Below are 18,808 nucleotides of genomic sequence, written 5' to 3' on the forward strand. Positions count from 1 at the left end.
GACAGAGGTTCTCAGTCTAACAACTACATTACCCAGAACGCACCACCCGCTGACACGCACACACCCAGTCACACGTCACCTCACCTGCTCCAACCAGGAAGCCCCGAATATTAGTCTGGCACTATTTAAGGACACCTCTCACACACTTCTGTGCCGGGTATTGTTGGATTTTCCTCATTACTAAGCGTTACTCTCTATTGTCTCTGTTATCTTCGTGTATGATCTTGTTTTGTTTTTTCTCGACGACGATTTTTGGATTATCTCTGATTGTGGATATTTTTGTGTATGACCTGGACTGTTTCACGTTTTTCGATTTTGGATTACCTCTGATGTTGGCCTGCTTGTGTTTGAACTCTGGACTGTATCTCACTCATGCTATGGTTATTCCTACGTTGCTTCTGTTTACCGGTGCTCTAACTTTGTTTGTACGACTACCCTTTTTTCTGCCTGCTATTTTAATAAACAACCCGTTTTACTGCATCTGCGAGTGTCTGTATTCTGTGCACACCATGACAGAATACCCGGCCTCTCTCGATCAGACAGCAGATGCGGATATGCTAAGATCAGGGTTGTTTAATCAAGGCAGATTGCTCGGTCAGCACCAGCAAACACTCGCCGGTGTGACCCACGCCGTTACTGAGTTAGCTAGCCAGCAAGCTAACCAGCAGCAGCAGCTCTCTAGCATTCTCGAGCACCTCAAGGGCTTAGCTGTAGCTAACGCTAGCCCTGTAGCTAACACTAGCACCATTAGCTCTCCTGTCTCCGGCTTTCAGGTGTGCAAGCCGGAGTATTTTGATGGTTCCCCGGAGAAATGCAGCGGATTTCTCTTACAATGCTCCGTATTTTTTAGTAACGCTTCTCCCGCCTCAGACAAAGCTAAGATCGGCTTTATTATTTCAAGGCTGTCTGGTAAAGCACTCGACTGGGCTACGGCGGTTTGGGACACCATTTCTGAAACCAGCTATTCGGAGTTTTTGACTTTGTTTCGAGCAGTTTTTGATCACTCACGCTACGGACAATCCTCTGGAGAGCTTCTACTGGCGTTAAAACAAGGTCAAAAAACTGTTGCTTCATATGCCATGGAGTTTCGCACTCTGGCAGCTGGCAGTGGCTGGAACAATGCTGCACTCATCTCTGTGTTCAAGAATGGACTTAACCCTGAAGTTTTGAAGGAGTTAGCATGCAAGGATGAATCCCTTACCTTGGATCAGCTGATTTCCCTCTCCATTCGGTTAGACCAGCTGCTCTCTCGCCAAACCGAGACCAACCTCCACGTACAACCCACTCCAGCAGAGCTACCTCACGCTTCACCAGACTCCACAGTGGAACCCATGGATGTTCAAAAGTCCAGATTATCTCCAGCGGAACGCCAACGCCGCATTCGGTTCCATCTTTGTCTCTACTGTGGAGAGGCTGGGCATCGCAAAGCTGCATGTGGTCTCCTGACCCGATCCGTGAAGGCTCCAGCCCTGGGAAAGCGCGTGGGGGGCTCTCCACGCGCTAACGTGGTACGTAATTCTATCTCTAATCACAAAGCTAAATGTTTTACGTTACCCGTTATTATCTCTTCACCCACTGGTATGTTCTGTGTCCCAGCGCTTGTAGATTCCGGGTCGGAGGGGAACTTCATCAGTTGGGACCTGGTCAAGGAACATGGCATCCCTACCCGTGACCTGCGCCGTCCCATTTCTATTCACGCTGTGGATGGGAAAACTGTACGCTCCAAGGCCATCACTCGTCAGACACTTCCCGTCGCTCTTCAAGCCAGCGCTCTGCATCACGAGGAACTGCCCCTGTTTGTGCTTCCCTGCTCTGAACACCCGGTGATTTTGGGCATGCCATGGCTCAAGTTTCATGATCCTGTGGTTTCCTGGACTGATGGTGATATTACGGTTTGGTCTCCCTCTTGTTATGAACATTGTTTAGCTCTTAATGAGTTAGCTTTACAGTCTACCTCGGTAGAAAGTCCTGACGCAGTAGATACTCCTGTTATCCCCTCTGAATACTCTGATTTTCTTGATGTCTTTAGCAAAGCCAATGACACTAAATTGCCTCCACACCGTCCTTATGACTGTGCTATAGATCTAGTGGAGGGAGCTACGCTGCCCAAAGCTAGAGTCTATCCCCTCACCCTCGATGAAGAGAAGGCTATGGCAGACTATGTTGAGGAGGCACTCGCTCAGGGTTTCATCCGCCCGTCTAAATCTCCGGTTGGTTCAGGGTTCTTCTTTGTCAAGAAGAAAGACGGGGGGTTGAGACCCTGTATAGACTACCGTGGGCTTAATGACATAACTAAGAAATTTGCGTATCCGTTACCCCTCATACCCAGCGCTCTCGAGCAACTTCGTGAAGCTTCCTTTTTTACGAAATTAGACTTACGCAGCGCGTATAATTTAATTCGTATCCGTGAGGGTGACGAGTGGAAGACTGCCTTTACCACTACTAATGGGCACTACGAATATTTAGTGATGAGTTTCGGTCTCGCTAACGCCCCGGCAGTCTTCCAGTCATTCATGAATGACATATTTAGGGATATGATTGGGAAATACGTCGTTCTATTTATAGACGACATTCTGATTTATTCGGCTGATTTTGAGTCTCACGTGATCCACGTACGTTCCGTTCTCCAACGCTTACTGGAGAATAGCCTTTATGCCAAAGCAGAGAAATGCGAATTTCACCGTCAACAAGTCTCCTTTCTCGGCTATGTTATTAGCTCCCAAGGCGTCCTGATGGACGACACCAAAGTTTCAGCTGTCACTGACTGGCCCGTTCCGCAGTCTATTAAGGATCTCCAGCGCTTTTTAGGTTTCGCAAATTTCTATAGGCGATTTATCCGCAATTTCAGTGGTATAGCTGCCCCTCTTACTGCTCTGACCAAGAAAGCCACTAAGATCCTGAATTGGTCCCCCGAAGCTGAGCAAGCTTTTAATAAGCTTAAAACTGCATTTGTGTCCGCGCCTATACTAGCTCACCCTAAGCCCGAACTCCCGTTCGTTGTCGAGGTCGACGCTTCTGATACTGGGGTAGGGGCTGTTTTGTCACAGCGTAGTGGGTTTCCGCCTAAAATGCATCCCATAGCCTTCTTTTCACGAAAAATGTCTCCTGCGGAGCGCAACTACGGCATAGGGGATAGAGAGCTTCTTGCTGTCAAACTGGCTCTCGAAGAATGGCGTCACTGGCTGGAGGGGGCCGCGCACCCATTTACTGTTATCACTGATCACAAGAATCTCGAGTATTTACGCTCTGCCAAACGTCTTAATCCTCGCCAAGCTCGTTGGTCATTATTTTTCTCTAGATTCGATTTCTCTATTTCGTTTCGCCCTGGCAACCGTAACACTAAGGCAGACGCGCTATCCCGAGTCTATACTGCTCCGGATAGCGCATCTCAGTCTTCCGAACCTGAACGCATTCTTCCTCCGGCCGTCAAAATTGCAGCCATTCGCTGGGAATTAGATGATCTCATTCAACAGAGTGTAGCGCACTCACCGCCTCCTGAGGGGTGTCCCTCTCACAAAACTTTTGTTCCTGAACAATTTAGAGATCGTCTTATTAGCTGGGCTCACTCTGCTCTCACCTCGGGCCATCCCGGCGTTACGCGCACTCTGCAGCTAGTATCAGCTCGCTATTGGTGGGAAACCATGCGAGCTGACATACACGCTTTCGTCTCCTCCTGTTCCGTTTGTGCTCAATGCAAAACCCCAAAAACCCTTCCAGCCGGTAAGCTTGTTCCTCTACCTGTACCAGAAAGACCCTGGTCTCACATAGCTGTAGATTTTGTAACCGATTTACCTGTCTCCGAGGGTTACACCACAGTACTCACTGTTGTGGATAGATTTTCCAGGGGGGTTAAGTTTATTCCTTTCTCTGCCCTGCCCACTGCACTTCAAACTGCACAAGCCATTTACACACACGTGTTTAGACATTATGGTATTCCAGAGGATATTCTCTCTGATCGGGGTCCTCAGTTTACTTCCAGGGTTTGGAAAGCATTTTTTGAACATTTGGGTGTTCATGTTAGTTTAACCTCAGGGTTCCATCCCACTAATAACGGTCAATGTGAACGTGTTAATCAAGAATTAGGCAAGTTTCTCCGTCTGTACTGTTATAAGCACCCCTCTGACTGGTCTCAGTTCCTTATATGGGCTGAGATTGCGCAGAATTCTCTCACTAACTCCACTTCTGGTCTCACACCGTTTCAGTGCGTTCTGGGTTACCAACCTCCGTTAGCTCCGTGGACAGCCGTGTCCTCTGAGGTTCCTGCGGTGGACGACTGGATGAAGCGGAGCGAGCAGGTGTGGGAGGAAACTCACCAGCAGGTTTCGGAGGCGTTACGCAAATACAAGGAGCAGTCCGACAGACACCGAGGCAGTACCCCCCAGTATCAACCCGGGGATCGAGTGTGGTTATCCACCCGGGACTTGAGGTTTGAGGGGGAGTGCAGGAAACTTCTGCCTAAGTATATTGGGCCTTTCAAGGTTTTGTCTCAAATTAACGAAGTTACTTATAAGATTGAACTTCCAGCCCAGTATAGAGTCCATAATTCATTCCATGTATCTCTCCTGAAACCTCTTGTCCCAGGTCCACTCGCAGAGGGTCTTCCGGATGACGTACCGCCCGCGGCTGTGGAGGGGGAGGCTTCATCCACCTACGCGGTGAAAGAGGTGCTGGATTCTCGCAGGCGCGGCGGTGGGCTCCAGTATCTCATTGAGTGGGAGGGCTACAGCCCCGAGGAGCGCTCTTGGGTTGCTGCCAGTGATGTGCTGGATCCGGCTCTTTTGGCTGAATTTCATGCTAGTCATCCGGGCAAACCTGCTCCTAGACCCCGTGGGCGTCCCAAGCGCTCACTTTCCTCGTCGGTTCCGGTTCATCGGGGTTCCCAGCTCCGCAACCCCCGCCTGTCCGGCACCTCTGTGGCTACTCCTGTTCCTCCCGCCGGTACTCCCTGTCCGTCGGGTGGGCGTCGTCGTGGTCGTCCTCGTTCCGTTCCCGTTCCGACTCCCTCGGGGGGAGGTACTGTCACATCTGTTGCTGTTAGCTCCTCTGTTTCTCACGCACCCAGCTCTGACAGAGGTTCTCAGTCTAACAACTACATTACCCAGAACGCACCACCCGCTGACACGCACACACCCAGTCACACGTCACCTCACCTGCTCCAACCAGGAAGCCCCGAATATTAGTCTGGCACTATTTAAGGACACCTCTCACACACTTCTGTGCCGGGTATTGTTGGATTTTCCTCATTACTAAGCGTTACTCTCTATTGTCTCTGTTATCTTCGTGTATGATCTTGTTTTGTTTTTTTTCGACGCCGATTTTTGGATTATCTCTGATTGTGGATATTTTTGTGTATGACCTGGACTGTTTCACGTTTTTCGATTTTGGATTACCTCTGATGTTGGCCTGCTTGTGTTTGAACTCTGGACTGTATCTCACTCATGGTATGGTTATTCCTACGTTGCTTCTGTTTACCGGTGCTCTAACTTTGTTTGTACGACTACCCTTTTTTCTGCCTGCTATTTTAATAAACAACCCGTTTTACTGCATCTGCGAGTGTCTGTATTCTGTGCACACCATGACAGTCACAGCGTCCTGAATCATTACTACATCATACTATAGTTGGTAGAGTTGTGAATATTATAAAGGTTTATTAAACTCCTTTCTCAGTGTAAATAAATCCACTGGGGACTTCAGGTCCAATAGACCAATAGTCGACCACCTTTCGACACACCCACTACTCCGAGCTACAGAGACGCACGTCTCCGTAAAGTCGAACAAGCCTTTATACCTTTATAATATTCACAACTTACCTATGAAACAGTATTGTAGTGGCGCGCCGTCTAAAAGTTCCATTTTCGTACCACAACTGAACTGCAGGAGCCAGAAGGCTTGAATTTGGTTTAAGAACATTTACTAAACTCAAAAAATCATCCCACAATCACACAGTCAAAAAACTGTGTTCCTCAGAGCTCTTGCAGCTTCCAACTGATGAGCCTTAAACAACACACAACTTCCACCTAGAGGAGCACAACAATACTTCTCCAACACCAACAATTTACTTATCACTAGAAACATAGCAATCTGGGATTTATCTGAAAAGATCTTTCATTTTAAAATAACTTTTGACTTAAAAACCATAAAATACGGAATAAGTAAAGAAAACCTCTCGAGATCCCAAATAGATTTCGCATGTTTATGGGTATGTATTGTTGAAAATAAAATGTGGAGAAATCGATGTAAGATTGCTATGGATAATTGTGTAATTCCAGGTCTCTGTGTTTTAAAACAAGCTCTTGCTGATATTAAAAAAGAATAAAAGGTTCTGAAAAATACTTAAATGATGTTGGAAATACATTTGTTTTATTTTAAAAAATTTTGAATTTTGTATGAATTGTAACCTGTATTTTATTTTCACTTTTATTGGTGTATGTAACAAGGATGTAATGATGAAACATGACTGAAATATTTTGTATGTACTGTTTTCTTGTAAATTGACTTGTAAAAAACTTCAATAAAATTTATATAAAAGAAACATAGCAAACATAGCAGAAACTATAATAGTTTTGTTTCTTTCTGAATTTCCACTCCATAATGTCCATACTAGAGTATTTTATTTATTTTCGATTAGATTCTTTGTAGAAATGCAGTAATGTAACCATAACATAAAACAATTGTATAAGCAATCAAAGAAAAGTTTCATACAATTATACATTCCTACACAGTCAAATTATCTATTTTGTCATTTTAGTTGCATAGAACAAAAATGTAACATGCTTCATAAACTTCTTATTTATTTACAAATAATAGTGAGAAATTTACTTTCCCACTATTTCAGATGTGATACTACAATAAGCATACTGATCATTAAAATACATTAAAAAATGTATAATGGTAAGAGAGAAAACCCAAAGAAAAAACTCACAATCATAATTCCAATTTTTACACATGAAAATCACTCAGTTACACTTTAATCTACAGCTATTCCGTCTAACAGTTAAACTATTTACACATTAAATCACTGAGTTACAGGTTAATCTATAGTTATTTCGGATAACAGTTAAACTATTTACATAATAAATCACTGAGTTACAGGTTAATACAGTTATTACGGACAACAGTTAAACTATTTACACATTAAATCACTGACTGACTGATAACCTACAATGTACAGTTCAACTACAATTATACATTTACTAGTATTTTTATATTTATATTTTTACAATTATATTTGATGGTAAAGTTTATAATTAGAGAGTGGGGACAGGTAACAAATGCAATTTTTTCAGTCTCCTAAGTAGTTATTATTATAAGGTCAATGTACAAGACAATATGATTATATTATATAATAAAAATGTATTTGAATTTTTTTTGCGCACATTTATAAATGTAATTTCCTCGGGACACAAATGGCATATATAATTAAAACAATATATATATAATATATATATATTGTTTTATTGTTTTATATATATTGTATATATATATATATATATATATATATATATATATATTGTTTTATATATATATTGTTTTATATATATATTGTATATATATATATATATATATATATATATATACACAAAATATATATATATATATATATATATATATATATATATATATATATATATATATATAAAGTTATAAAGTAAATATATAAAGTTTATTCAACGTAAAATGGATGTGCACAAATAGATCAGTTCTGACGTGTTTTTTTATTTGTATGTTTGTTGCCTTGGCAACAGCGATCCACAACGTTCTGTCTGTGACGTCACCGTGCGCTCCCGGTATTAAAAAGCGGGAGAGCGCGGTAGACTTCAGTAGTTTGCAGAATTTCTGCGTAGCGTCCGATCGAGCGGGTAAAATGAGCTTCATACTGGAGAAAGCAGTGTATGTACTGCTCCGCGTGGTCGAAGCTCTGCTTGTAGGCTATACCTATTTTAGCTTCTAGCTATTACTGTAGGATGAGATGAAATGGAGCAGGAGAGAGGAAATAGAGGAGATGAGAGGAGATTGGGGAGGAGATGGAAGAGGAGAGAGTATATAGAGGAGATTGAGAAGGAGGAGATGGACGAGAGGAGTAGGAAAGTTAACAAATGGCTCCTGAGAGATCAAATTGCTCTGAGACAAGGAAACGCGGGATAGTTCGTTTTTAGCGTCTAGTTCGAGCCGCTCTCCGGCGCTGATAGCCCGTCTTTAGCGTCTGGTTAGAGCCGCGCTCCGGCGCTGATAGCCCGTCTTTAGCGTCTGGTTAGAGCCGCGCTCCGGCGCTGATAGCCCGTCTTTAGCGTCTGGTTAGAGCCGCGCTCCGGCGCTGATAGACCGTCTTTAGCGTCTGGTTAGAGCCGCGCTCCGGCGCTGATAGACCGTCTTTAGCGTCTGGTTAGAGCCGCGCTCCGGCGCTGACAGCCCGTCTTTAGCGTCTGGTTAGAGCCGCGCTCCGGCGCTGATGGACCGTCTTTAGCGTCTGGTTAGAGCCGCGCTCCAGCGCTGATAGCCCGGCTTCAGCGTCTGGATCGATACGCTTTGGCGCGGATAGTCCCCAAAAAAAAAAAAAAAAAGTAACTCCGCCAAAGTGAGTCTTTTAAGGTCACTTTGCCGGTCCCAAGCCCGGGTAAAGGAGGAGGGTTGAACGAAGAATAGCAGTTCCCTAACGAAGAGTGTTAAAACGATTCACATTCATTACTCAAGTAGAAGTATAGATACTGGGGATGAAGTATCAACTCAAATATTTTAATTAAGTAAAAGTATAAATATTGAATATAGTAATAATATAACGTACCAGTCAAAAGTTTCGATTCGATTCGATGTTGCGGATCTGCAGTTAGTGGATTTTTTTTTGCAACTGTTTTTTCTTATTCTTTGAAGTGTCTATTTTAAGATTCTGACAGGTAACGGGATGAAATAATGTCCTATGACATTTAATTTTAACCCTTTAATGCATCTATGCCAATTCCGAACCGGAAAAAAATTATGAAGAAATTGGCATAGCTCCTTGAGTTAACAACCTATACATATAATGAGCACACCTTTCCATACATTTCTGGGCCAAGGAATTTAACATAATAGTTATTTTAAGTTTTTAACATATTTCGAATTAATTCTGGGACAAAAATATAAACAAATTAGCAGAACATTTTAATTTGCCTGTGTGTTTTTACATTATACTAAAATCCTGTGCATTAAATAAAAACATCTTGAGATTTTTCTTAATCTTTGAAGTGTCTATTTTAAGATTCTGACAGGTAACAGGACAACAAATGTCCTTTGGGGCTTATTTTTAACCTTTTACTACATCTATCCCGATTTCGAACTTGAAAAAATTATAAAGAAAATGGCATAGCTCCTTCAGTTAAAAACCTATACAGACAAATGAGTACACTTTTCCAATTCTGGGCCAAGGAATTCAATAGAATGGTTGTTTTTAAGTTTTTGACTTGATGATAAAATCCAACAATGTACTAAAAATTAAGTACTAGTATAGTGGGGTACTAATAATTTTAATCCTCATTATCACCATTGAAGAGATCATCAAAGTCTATCTTTTAAATCTTTATCCCTTCCTCCTGGTCACCTGTCCCCTCTCCAATCAATTATGTCTCTTCTGCTCTTGCAAAAATGTCAACAAGAGAAGGAGAGAAGATGGGGCTGGGTAGTACTTTATTTTTAGGACCTGCCCATCAAACTGTGTCATCACAGACAAGAAATCTGATTTCACTCCATCTTCACCCCTTCAATCGAATAGCTTTAACCACCTTGCCTTCAGAAAGATTTCTTTTAATTTGGTCCATAGACACATCCAAGCATATGTCTTTACAAATTACCAACACTTAATGTTTTAGCTCCTGCCACACCCACAATGTCAGCTTTCAGATCAGCAGTTAGTTTAAGGGGGCTCACATAAGAAACTGCTTCAGATTCAAATTTCAGAACCACCAAATCCTCCCCCTTCTTCTCCCCATCCTCTTTAGATTCCCCATCATCGCGCCTACCTTTCTTACAAACTGTATGCCATTCTCCTCTGTCCCCCCCAACCCCCGCCTTAGTTTTGAAACAGGTCTGACTCGCTGCCTGACCCCTCGTCACTTCCTTCCATTACTACTCAGTCACAGCTCAGTTTCCGCCAACTGCCAGCCGCCGGGCAATGCTGCGTGTCACTGTCCGATGACAATTATATCATTTCCTCTACGTTACTACAGCTACTAGTTTCACTCCCCAATTTGTACTATGTATGCATAGTAGAAGTAAACAGTTTTAAACAGCCAGTTACTAAGTGAATTAGACAAAGGGTTCCAGCGGGTGTCTGCTATTAATTCACATTTATCATTACATATTTAACATTTTAGCTGCACATTTGTAGTCTGGGTCGACAAGTACAAGAGTAAAATCACTTATTTTATTCAAAGTAGATTAGATTTAATAGATAGTGAAACTGAATCAGTGAATGCCTTAGTAATGTAATTTGCTAATGTTGATTTTTCAAGGTAAATTATACAAAACATTATACAAGAATTATAGATAAATGGTATTCTCTGGGTCACCTGGGTGGGTCGTTTTTTTTTGTTTTGATACTTAAAAAAAAGATTTAATTTAATACAGTTATGAGGGTTAAAACATGTAACATAGGTTTTTTATTTATGTTAAAATCTCTTTTTTTGATGTCATGATTGTGGATGGTGACATTGCAATACATTTGTAAAATCATGGAACAAGAAGCCACCTTTAAAGAAATAAATATTTACATTAAGTTGTGATGTGGTAATGTTTTCCAAATCACCATAACGGACATTAATAAGAGTGTGTAGTTGTGTATGAACTTACCTTGTTGTTCTTTCTCTAAGAGGGCTGGGGGTCCAAATGGGACCGATCTGAAAGTGCCACCTGTTTTAACCCCACCGGGAGGATCCACCGTTGGGGAGAGAACAGGGTTCCCTTTTATCGGGGAAACCTGTAAAAATGAATACATATAGATTATAGAGTTTGGCCAATCCTTATAATACTTACTGGTAATATTTGTTTGTAATAACCTGGGTTCAATCATTATTCAGTTCACATTTTTTCCCAGATGGAAGTCTGAGTCTGGTTCATAAATAGTGTGTATATAAATATATGACCTATACCATCCGTTTCTTTTCTGTTTTATACAGTGTTTTTGTTTGTCTTTTTCCAAATTGTGTGTTTGCATCCAATCTCTGGAGCCACTTAAATGTATGGTCCACCCCACACCCAAAGACCTTTCTATTTAGCCTCACATAAACCCAAAATCCCCAAGTGGGGTAGCAACAACATTCTGGACATACTGTCTTTTATCATTACTTTGATATATAATAAGATGTATTGGACCTATATAGAGTTGCCCTCATTATAGATTTCTTTTGTTTTTGTATTTTTGTCATATGTACATTTTCAGATTATCAAGCAAACTTAATAATCAAACCAATCAGTGGCGTGCACAGACATTTTGGGGGGCAAGTGCTCAGGGGGGAAAGGGCACTTTTTAGTGCATGTGGAACACTTCATTATAAAAAAAATTACACACACATGTTGAATGAAATTTGACTTTTATTTGTAACATTCTCTAAACGTGAGTTGTCAATGGAAAAATGTCACACCACCAACTGATAAAATACATAGTAGTTTGGTGCTGTATGAAACATATTACTGCACAACAAACTGATTTCAGGTTGGGTTTAGAGGGCAAACGGTAGGATTTTACTTGATGTGTATGTTACGTGGCTGGTGGGACTGTTGCCGTGCGTGCTGTGCTGAAGACTTGCTGAACTGAACTGCTGCTGCAGTGCATCTAGTGTGACTTGCTAGCAAGGACGTAGGAGCAGGTTTGATATTGGGGAGGACACATCTATAATGTAATATAATTATAATATAATATAAAGTAATCTGCTCATTTGAATAAGCCCATTTTATAGTCTCTTAAAACAACATTTGTGGAATTACCTTTAATCACAAATAAACCATTATTTTTGTACTTCTGTTTATTATTAGTTACATCCAAGTAAAGGTCACTTTACAACCTAAACATGTTACTCCACTTTACATTTACTGATGATAAAAAAAATATATACGTGCAATGTCTGAACTATATATAAATATATGAAAAAAACTGATGAGGTATCACCTAATGTTTAAAAGAATATAACAGATATTATTATTATTACTATTATTATTATTATGTATTGTCATGTCAATTCTGTTGTATTTACGTTATTAGTACATTTACGCCACCTTTTTTCAACTGAAAGTACTTATGATGGTGGTCTTTTACGTAAAAGAATGTAACCTTATGTTTCATAGAGATTTTTAGCAGATGTTAATATAAACTTTAGATGACCCAAACCCTCCTAGTCTGTTAGTTTCATGAGCTTTTACTAAAGGACCAGATATATTTCATTAGTAAATCTAAGGGGCTAAGGGATTTTAAAAGGTTAACTCAATAAATGAGAGTTTATTAGCTGATCATATGGATGGGTTAAGAAACTGCTTTAAACTACCTACATGAAGTACTGTACTAAATTCTGTCTATTCACTACATCCAGCTTCTAGCTAACTAGTTAAGCTAGCTAAAATAATTTTCCTTCATTATAATTTACAGTACTCCTAGTCTACAAGTCACAATGACTATCACAAGCTCACAGAGGGTTTGATCTGTGGGTTTTGAGTCGTTTATTTTTAACCAGCTATCAGAAATAATCTCATAACAGTGTACATGGTAAGCTCCGTTACCTTTTAGAAAAATCGCTGTATATCCAGATCTGTTTTAACGTCAGCTCGCTGCACCCCGCTGCTGAATCTAAAAAAGAAAACTTTAGAAATCCTCCACTCTCCTCCGCAAAACAGCGAGCTGATTGGCTGTTTCTATTAAGAGGCGGGACTTTCTTCCTGAACCGGCTTCGTGATTGGCCTATGCTTGCGCGACCGCGCGGGGTCACGTGACAGAGGAAGAGAGCGGTGTCGTGTGTGAGCTGATTTCAGGGCATTTCTGTTTTCACTCGTTTTTAAAAGATCATTTCAACACGGCTTCAGTAAAATCTTAATGATAATAATAATAATAATAATAATAATAATAATAATAATAATAATAATAATAATAATAATAATAATAATAATAATATTTAAACAAAAAAAAACGAAGTTTCAAAAGGGCACTTTGGTTAATGAAGGGCAGAGTTGGTGGTGCTGATGTCTATGTGTGCACGCCTATGAAACCAATATAACCTGAGTAGATATAAAAAACCCTTTGTGAAAAAGTGATTACTGCCAGTGTATTAGTTTAAAACAAGTACCTTTTGGTTGATTTGTTTGCTGTGGCTCTGTTAAATGTTTAAGGTTGTGAAGAGACTGCACAACTCGACATATCTTCTCATGGCTCTATATGGTCCTTTAGAAGAATGAAGGTCTTGTTTTCACTTTCATAGATCCCTTTTTGGCTTTTCATGTTCTGAAGGACATCTTCGCTTCATCTTCTGATAGATATGGACACTCTCACCCTCAAAGATTTGATGTAAGGGAGAGATGATCAAAGAGCTCTCATTAATTTAAGGGGCTCTATGCAGGCTGCATAATGAGCATATAATGTGATCAGGCACTGCTCTCACATTAGTGAAAAAGTTAATAATCTTATTATTTATTTATTTATTGTTTATTCTCAGTTAACACACAGAGGTGTATTGATGATAATCTGCAACAACAGGGCAGGTCTAGTCAGGATCTGCTGAATAGAGGCAGGTTATGTTTTTCAGCACTGCTTTTAAAATTCCACACCAACATTTATATTTAGTGAATCTTTACATAAACTAAACAAATTTTTTTATCTCATCCTGAACATGTACAGATCACATCACCTACAATATTTATATATTTGAAGTAAAGCATCATATGCAAAATATTCACATAGAAAGGGTGAGTCATGAATCAGTGTCAATCATTTTCTTAAATGTAAAATGAAAGAACTACACTTCTCTGATCTTCATCCTCTGTTCTTATAACTAATGTAGGAGGAGTCTTTACATGCTTGAAAAGTAGCTCCCAGATCTCTCCTCATTATCTGAACACTGGAGTCACCATGATGTTCCTGTGCTCTCTGACTGTGTTTATCATCATACTTGGTAAGTGGAATTAACTAGATCTTTATCTGTGTGAAATATATTACTGTGTTTCAGAATCCAGCTTTTCTGTGTTGGTTTTGTGGTGATGTGTCTGAGTGTATCAGTGATGAATTAGGTGGAGTGAAGTTCATCTTTTCTACAATGCTGATGTAAATTTCTTCTCATTGTTTTTTATTTCTCCACAGGGAACTGTTCTGCACAGTCAACAAATCCAGTGAATGAAACACAGCTTCACGCTCTTAAAGATGAGACAGTTACTATCTCCTACAAGTATGATAAAGCAAGGAATCTTTTCTGGTATCGTCAGTATTCTGGATCCAGACCAGAATATTTACTGACGATCTTTCCAAAAGAAGGAGCTACAAGTGACCCAAACCCTTTATTTCCACAATTCAGTTCTACAGTGGATTTCACTGATTCAAGAGTGAATCTGATCATCTCCTCTACTGCAGTATCAGACTCTGCTCTCTACTACTGCGCTCTGCAGCCCACAGTGACAGAAACCCACCAAACACTATACTAAAACTTTTCTTGTGAAATATGTAGAAACACTTATATTTCAGAAGGGGGCGCTGTTTCTCTTCTGCTTCTTTACTTTCAGCTTCCTCACCATTTGAGGGTGCACTGACTGCAGCCTGCGGGAAGGCGGAGTTGGACCTCCAGCGCGTCCAGTCCCGCCCACTTTGTCCACGTCACGCCTCGTCAGTCTCGCGAGCTTGACGGTCACGCCTCATCAGTCTCGCGAGCTTGACGGGCCAGCTCTAATACACATTTAAGGGGGACCGCGCAGAGATATAATGGCGGTAGGTGTAGTAGTTTAATGATATCAAAGAATGTTCGTGTTAACTTACAACTTATAACGAGTTTCATACCCCTGACTTAAACGCTCTACTTTTCAATATAACTTAACTTATATGTAGCGTTATTTAATATAGGTTAACGTTATATGTTTATATCACTTTGAGAGAAGCATACAACTGTCTGTACATTCAGAGTTCAGAAGTCTTAGCTAGATTTACTTTAATAATGTGTATTTTGTGTCGTGTAAAAATCCTTACAGCACAATATAATATTAATGAACAGTAATAAATTAGTAGATTAATAAATTAACCCACATTAAGCGTTTTTTAGACTCTCTCACTGCACTACCCACTTAAACGTGTTTTTGTCAAGAAAATTGTTCTATATAGAACCATGAACACACAAAGGAATGCTTTTCATGCTTAAATGGTTCTTTGCATCATGAATGTGTTCTTCAGATTTAAAGCATTCAGGGCTTAAAGCATAAAAAGGGGCTTTGCAATTGTAATGGACAACGTCTTGTGTGTATATATACACACAAGACGTTGTCCATCAGTAAAAATAACCTTTTCATGATACAAGGAACCGTTTAATAATTTTCATGGTTCTATATATTTTCTTTACTAACCAACCCTTGAAGATCATTTTAGGAATACAACACAGTGGTGATCATGCAATTCCACTGAATATCACATGGCATATTAAATTAAAATTATAAGGACTTTTACGTTTGCTATTATGGCTGAAGTTAACTGTGATTTTTTTTTGTCAATAGCACATCACACACTTCAGATGTGGAGAGACAGGGGATCCTGATCTAAAAAGAGAAGGAAACCTGTACAAGTGCCAGTGTTGTTCTTTCAGAACAGACAGAGAACACAGCATGAAATATCATGTGAAGAACCATTTGACCCTGGCAGTGCAGCATGCAGGTATGGTGACAACAAATTAAAAGATAGTTATATAAAATTATAGAACTGAAGAGAACAGAATCTTTATCCACCAAGCACCACTATTTTGTATTTCCTACTGTTACCATAACATGTTACCTTATAGTGTTAGTGTAATTTCCTAAGTTTGCAACTCTTGCATTACAGGATACCTTATCTGTAAATGCAGTCTGATGTGCAGAGAAAATTCACATTTCCATTGCTTGTACTGCCACAAAACAATAATAAAGAAGATTCAGTTCATCACCCATTTACAATTGTGCAGTAAAACATCCCCTTGTCCTGTTGATGACACCACAAGAGGACCTTCTTCCGCTCCCACTGCTTGTACTTGCACAGAATCTACTGCTCCTACATCTTCTTCTCCAACTCCTCCTCCACCTGTTATTCCTCTACCACTGGTTCCTGATTCTCTTCCTCCAACTTCTCCTCAGCCTACTGATGCTTTACCACCACAGAAACCACCCAGACTCTGTGGACAGAGGCAGCACACTGTCATGTGTATTCATTGTGGAATAGAGATAAACAAACGTAACTTAAGGGTACATCTACTGAGGAAACATACTGACAATAAGAAGGATATAACCGCACAGCATCATCTTAGTTGTGAGTGTGTTGATGCTACGAATGGCATTTTTGCCGTAGCAAAGTCATTTACAGGCCCCAATACACCTATTCACGTCATTAAAAAGAATTGGGGTATGAATCAGCAAACAAGATGTGAAATGGATCTGTGTAGGATCAACTCAGAATTTGCACAAAGAAGTAACTTACATCCATTTGAGTGTCAGCATGTTAAGTCCCTCACCTATTGCCCACCTGCTAAAATTTATTCTCCTACTCTTGAAGAGGATACTTTGACGGAAATGGTTCATGATAAGTGGTTTGGGAATGATAAAAAGAATCTATGTCTGCAACGGCAAAGAGAGGCAAATAATGGACGAGCCCCTCTGTCATGCCAGGTTACAGTAGGTGGGCCTCCATCAAAAAGATTTATTTCTGTGTTTGAGCCGAACATTTCTTATTATAGCAGGTTAGGTAGAGTGCTTGTTTCCTTTGACACAAAGAGGATTGAATGGCACTGCCCATGTGCAAAGTCTAGGCAGTCTTGCATTCACAAATGCATTGCAAAGTGGCATCTGTTTCAGACGGAACAGATGCTTTTCAGACGTGTTCGGATAGTGGAAGATGATATCCAGGAAGTATTTACAGAAGGTACAGAGGATGTGGAAGAACAGCAACTGGATGAAGGGCCACGGTATCCACCGGAAGATGCACAACTCTCACGAATGGTGCACTATATCTTCAAAAACAAGAAGCTTCCTGCAGTTCTCCCTGCTGATGTAGCCAATGCAAGAAATGTTTTCCCAAAGCACTTGGTTCCATTGGAGACCATTTGCACAGAATGCACAGAAAACACTCTACTTAGTGAACCTCAGCTTATCACTTCAAAAGCAACAATCTTGACTATGACAGATGTCATTGAAGGTATGTTCATGTGTTTGTATGTATTTATTTATTTAAATATTTATGTAATCTAAAGTTATCCTATTATGAATTATCATGATTTACTACTGCTTCTACTATTGCTCACAATGTCTATTCTGACAATAATTTTATAATTTAAATAACTAATATCTAATCAACATAAAATATTGTATCCAACAATATTGGACAACAAAATGTGTACCAAACAATACTTCTTTGAATGCTGTTGACAACTGTACATTAAAAATTGTTTTCATTAGGGATTTCAACATACTGCAAGTGCTGCTACAGGTGTGGTATGATCTATCGCTACCAGGAATGGTCTGATGGAGTTCACAACTATGATGACCACATACTTCTGTCCTTGCATCTCTGTATCTTCCTTCGCAACAGTCTCCAAGTATGAAGTGTTTTCAGTCAGTTTTGCTATGTGTACTGTTTTGTTTTGAAATGTTACACAGTCTATAAAAATCTTATCCATCAAATTTTTCAGACTCACCAGGCTATTGGAAGTGCTGTAGAAGCATTAGAGAAGACGTGTGGTAAAAGATTTCCATCACATCAAAGAGTGTTGTATGCGTATCTCCATTTTGAGGCCCTGACAGATCACTCGTACACTTTTGCATGTGTAACGTGTGGTTACCATCCTGTAACAGTTGTCATGGACCTTCATAAAAAGGGAGTCTTTAGTATGCCTGGTAAACACACACTCTTCTCACAAATATTAGGTTTGCATTATTTATTATAAATATTTATAATTTTCTTAAATAATCCATTGTCCGGTGTTTTGTGTGGTTGTTTCGTTTCTTTCATAGTGAGCAACATTGAGGTACCACCTCAGGATTTTGATGGGAAAGTCAATGCTGAAGAGTTTTGGGAAGGGGTATCATTGGAAATGATCAGTCGTGGCTTGGTGCCAAGTAAGTATAATCAACAAGTTGTGCAACCTGTTTGCCATCACACATCATAAACCACTTCAGTTATTATGTTCATTTTTATCATTTTAAGGCAATAGACAAAACCCATTTGTGGTTTGTCCAAGCTACCATTACTGGGCCCCATGGATTGGTCGCCACACAAGAAGCACCAGTATGGTCTTAAACACAGAGTACAGTAAAGTCCATACAGCCCGCACTCCAGATGAAGCATCTGACTTCAACATCACAGAGGACCGTCTCACAGACGAGATTCTTAAACTTAAGGTATTTACAGTTGTGACGTCATTTCCATTGTGTGTGAATATTGTCATGGTTGGAAAAAATATTCTACATAGCTAATCTTGCTGCTGTATACTACAGATGGAAGCTGTGCGTAGTTTATGCAAGCAGTGTGGCATAGACTCCAAGGGCTCCAGAATGGACTTAGTTATGAGGTTGCGCCAAGAAATGCAAACCCGAGGAACATATGACAAAATCTTTTCTAAGGTCTGGGGAGCATCTGGTAAGA

General features: G+C 40.2%; 3 protein-coding genes across 19 annotated transcripts in view; all 3 read left to right on the plus strand.

Moving 5' to 3' along the window:
• The window catches only part of LOC125780473 (uncharacterized), a 105,619-nt gene that overhangs the window by 79,945 nt on the left and 6,866 nt on the right, over positions 1-18,808 (plus strand). For 2 of the 16 annotated variants that reach the window (XR_007440213.1, XR_007440214.1), the window contains exons 1-8: positions 14,784-14,926; positions 15,700-15,856; positions 16,022-17,362; positions 17,623-17,762; positions 17,856-18,060; positions 18,178-18,282; positions 18,371-18,564; positions 18,661-18,802. The exons of 6 other annotated variants lie outside the window; for them this stretch is intronic. Coding sequence is in view for 7 of the 10 variants with exons in the window: in XM_049482335.1 (XP_049338292.1) it covers positions 14,921-14,926; positions 15,700-15,856; positions 16,022-17,362; positions 17,623-17,762; positions 17,856-18,060; positions 18,178-18,282; positions 18,371-18,564; positions 18,661-18,802 (2,290 nt within the window). In the remaining 3 variants the exon portion in view is untranslated. Of the gene's footprint in view, positions 1-14,783; positions 14,927-15,699; positions 15,857-16,021; positions 17,363-17,622; positions 17,763-17,855; positions 18,061-18,177; positions 18,283-18,370; positions 18,565-18,660; positions 18,803-18,808 lie in introns of those variants that run through there. 8 more of the 16 variants (XR_007440215.1, XM_049482335.1, XM_049482327.1 and 5 more) reach the window with 7 other exon arrangements.
• Positions 1-18,808, plus strand: part of LOC125803863 (gastrula zinc finger protein XlCGF7.1-like) — a 165,753-nt gene that overhangs the window by 42,700 nt on the left and 104,245 nt on the right. The window lies entirely within an intron of this gene.
• The window catches only part of LOC125803862 (gastrula zinc finger protein XlCGF7.1-like), a 102,156-nt gene that overhangs the window by 38,645 nt on the left and 44,703 nt on the right, over positions 1-18,808 (plus strand). The gene's annotated exons all lie outside the window — the stretch shown is intronic.

The sequence above is a fragment of the Astyanax mexicanus genome, chromosome 8, assembly GCF_023375975.1.
Source record: "Astyanax mexicanus isolate ESR-SI-001 chromosome 8, AstMex3_surface, whole genome shotgun sequence".
Classification (NCBI taxonomy): Eukaryota; Metazoa; Chordata; class Actinopteri; order Characiformes; family Acestrorhamphidae; genus Astyanax; species Astyanax mexicanus.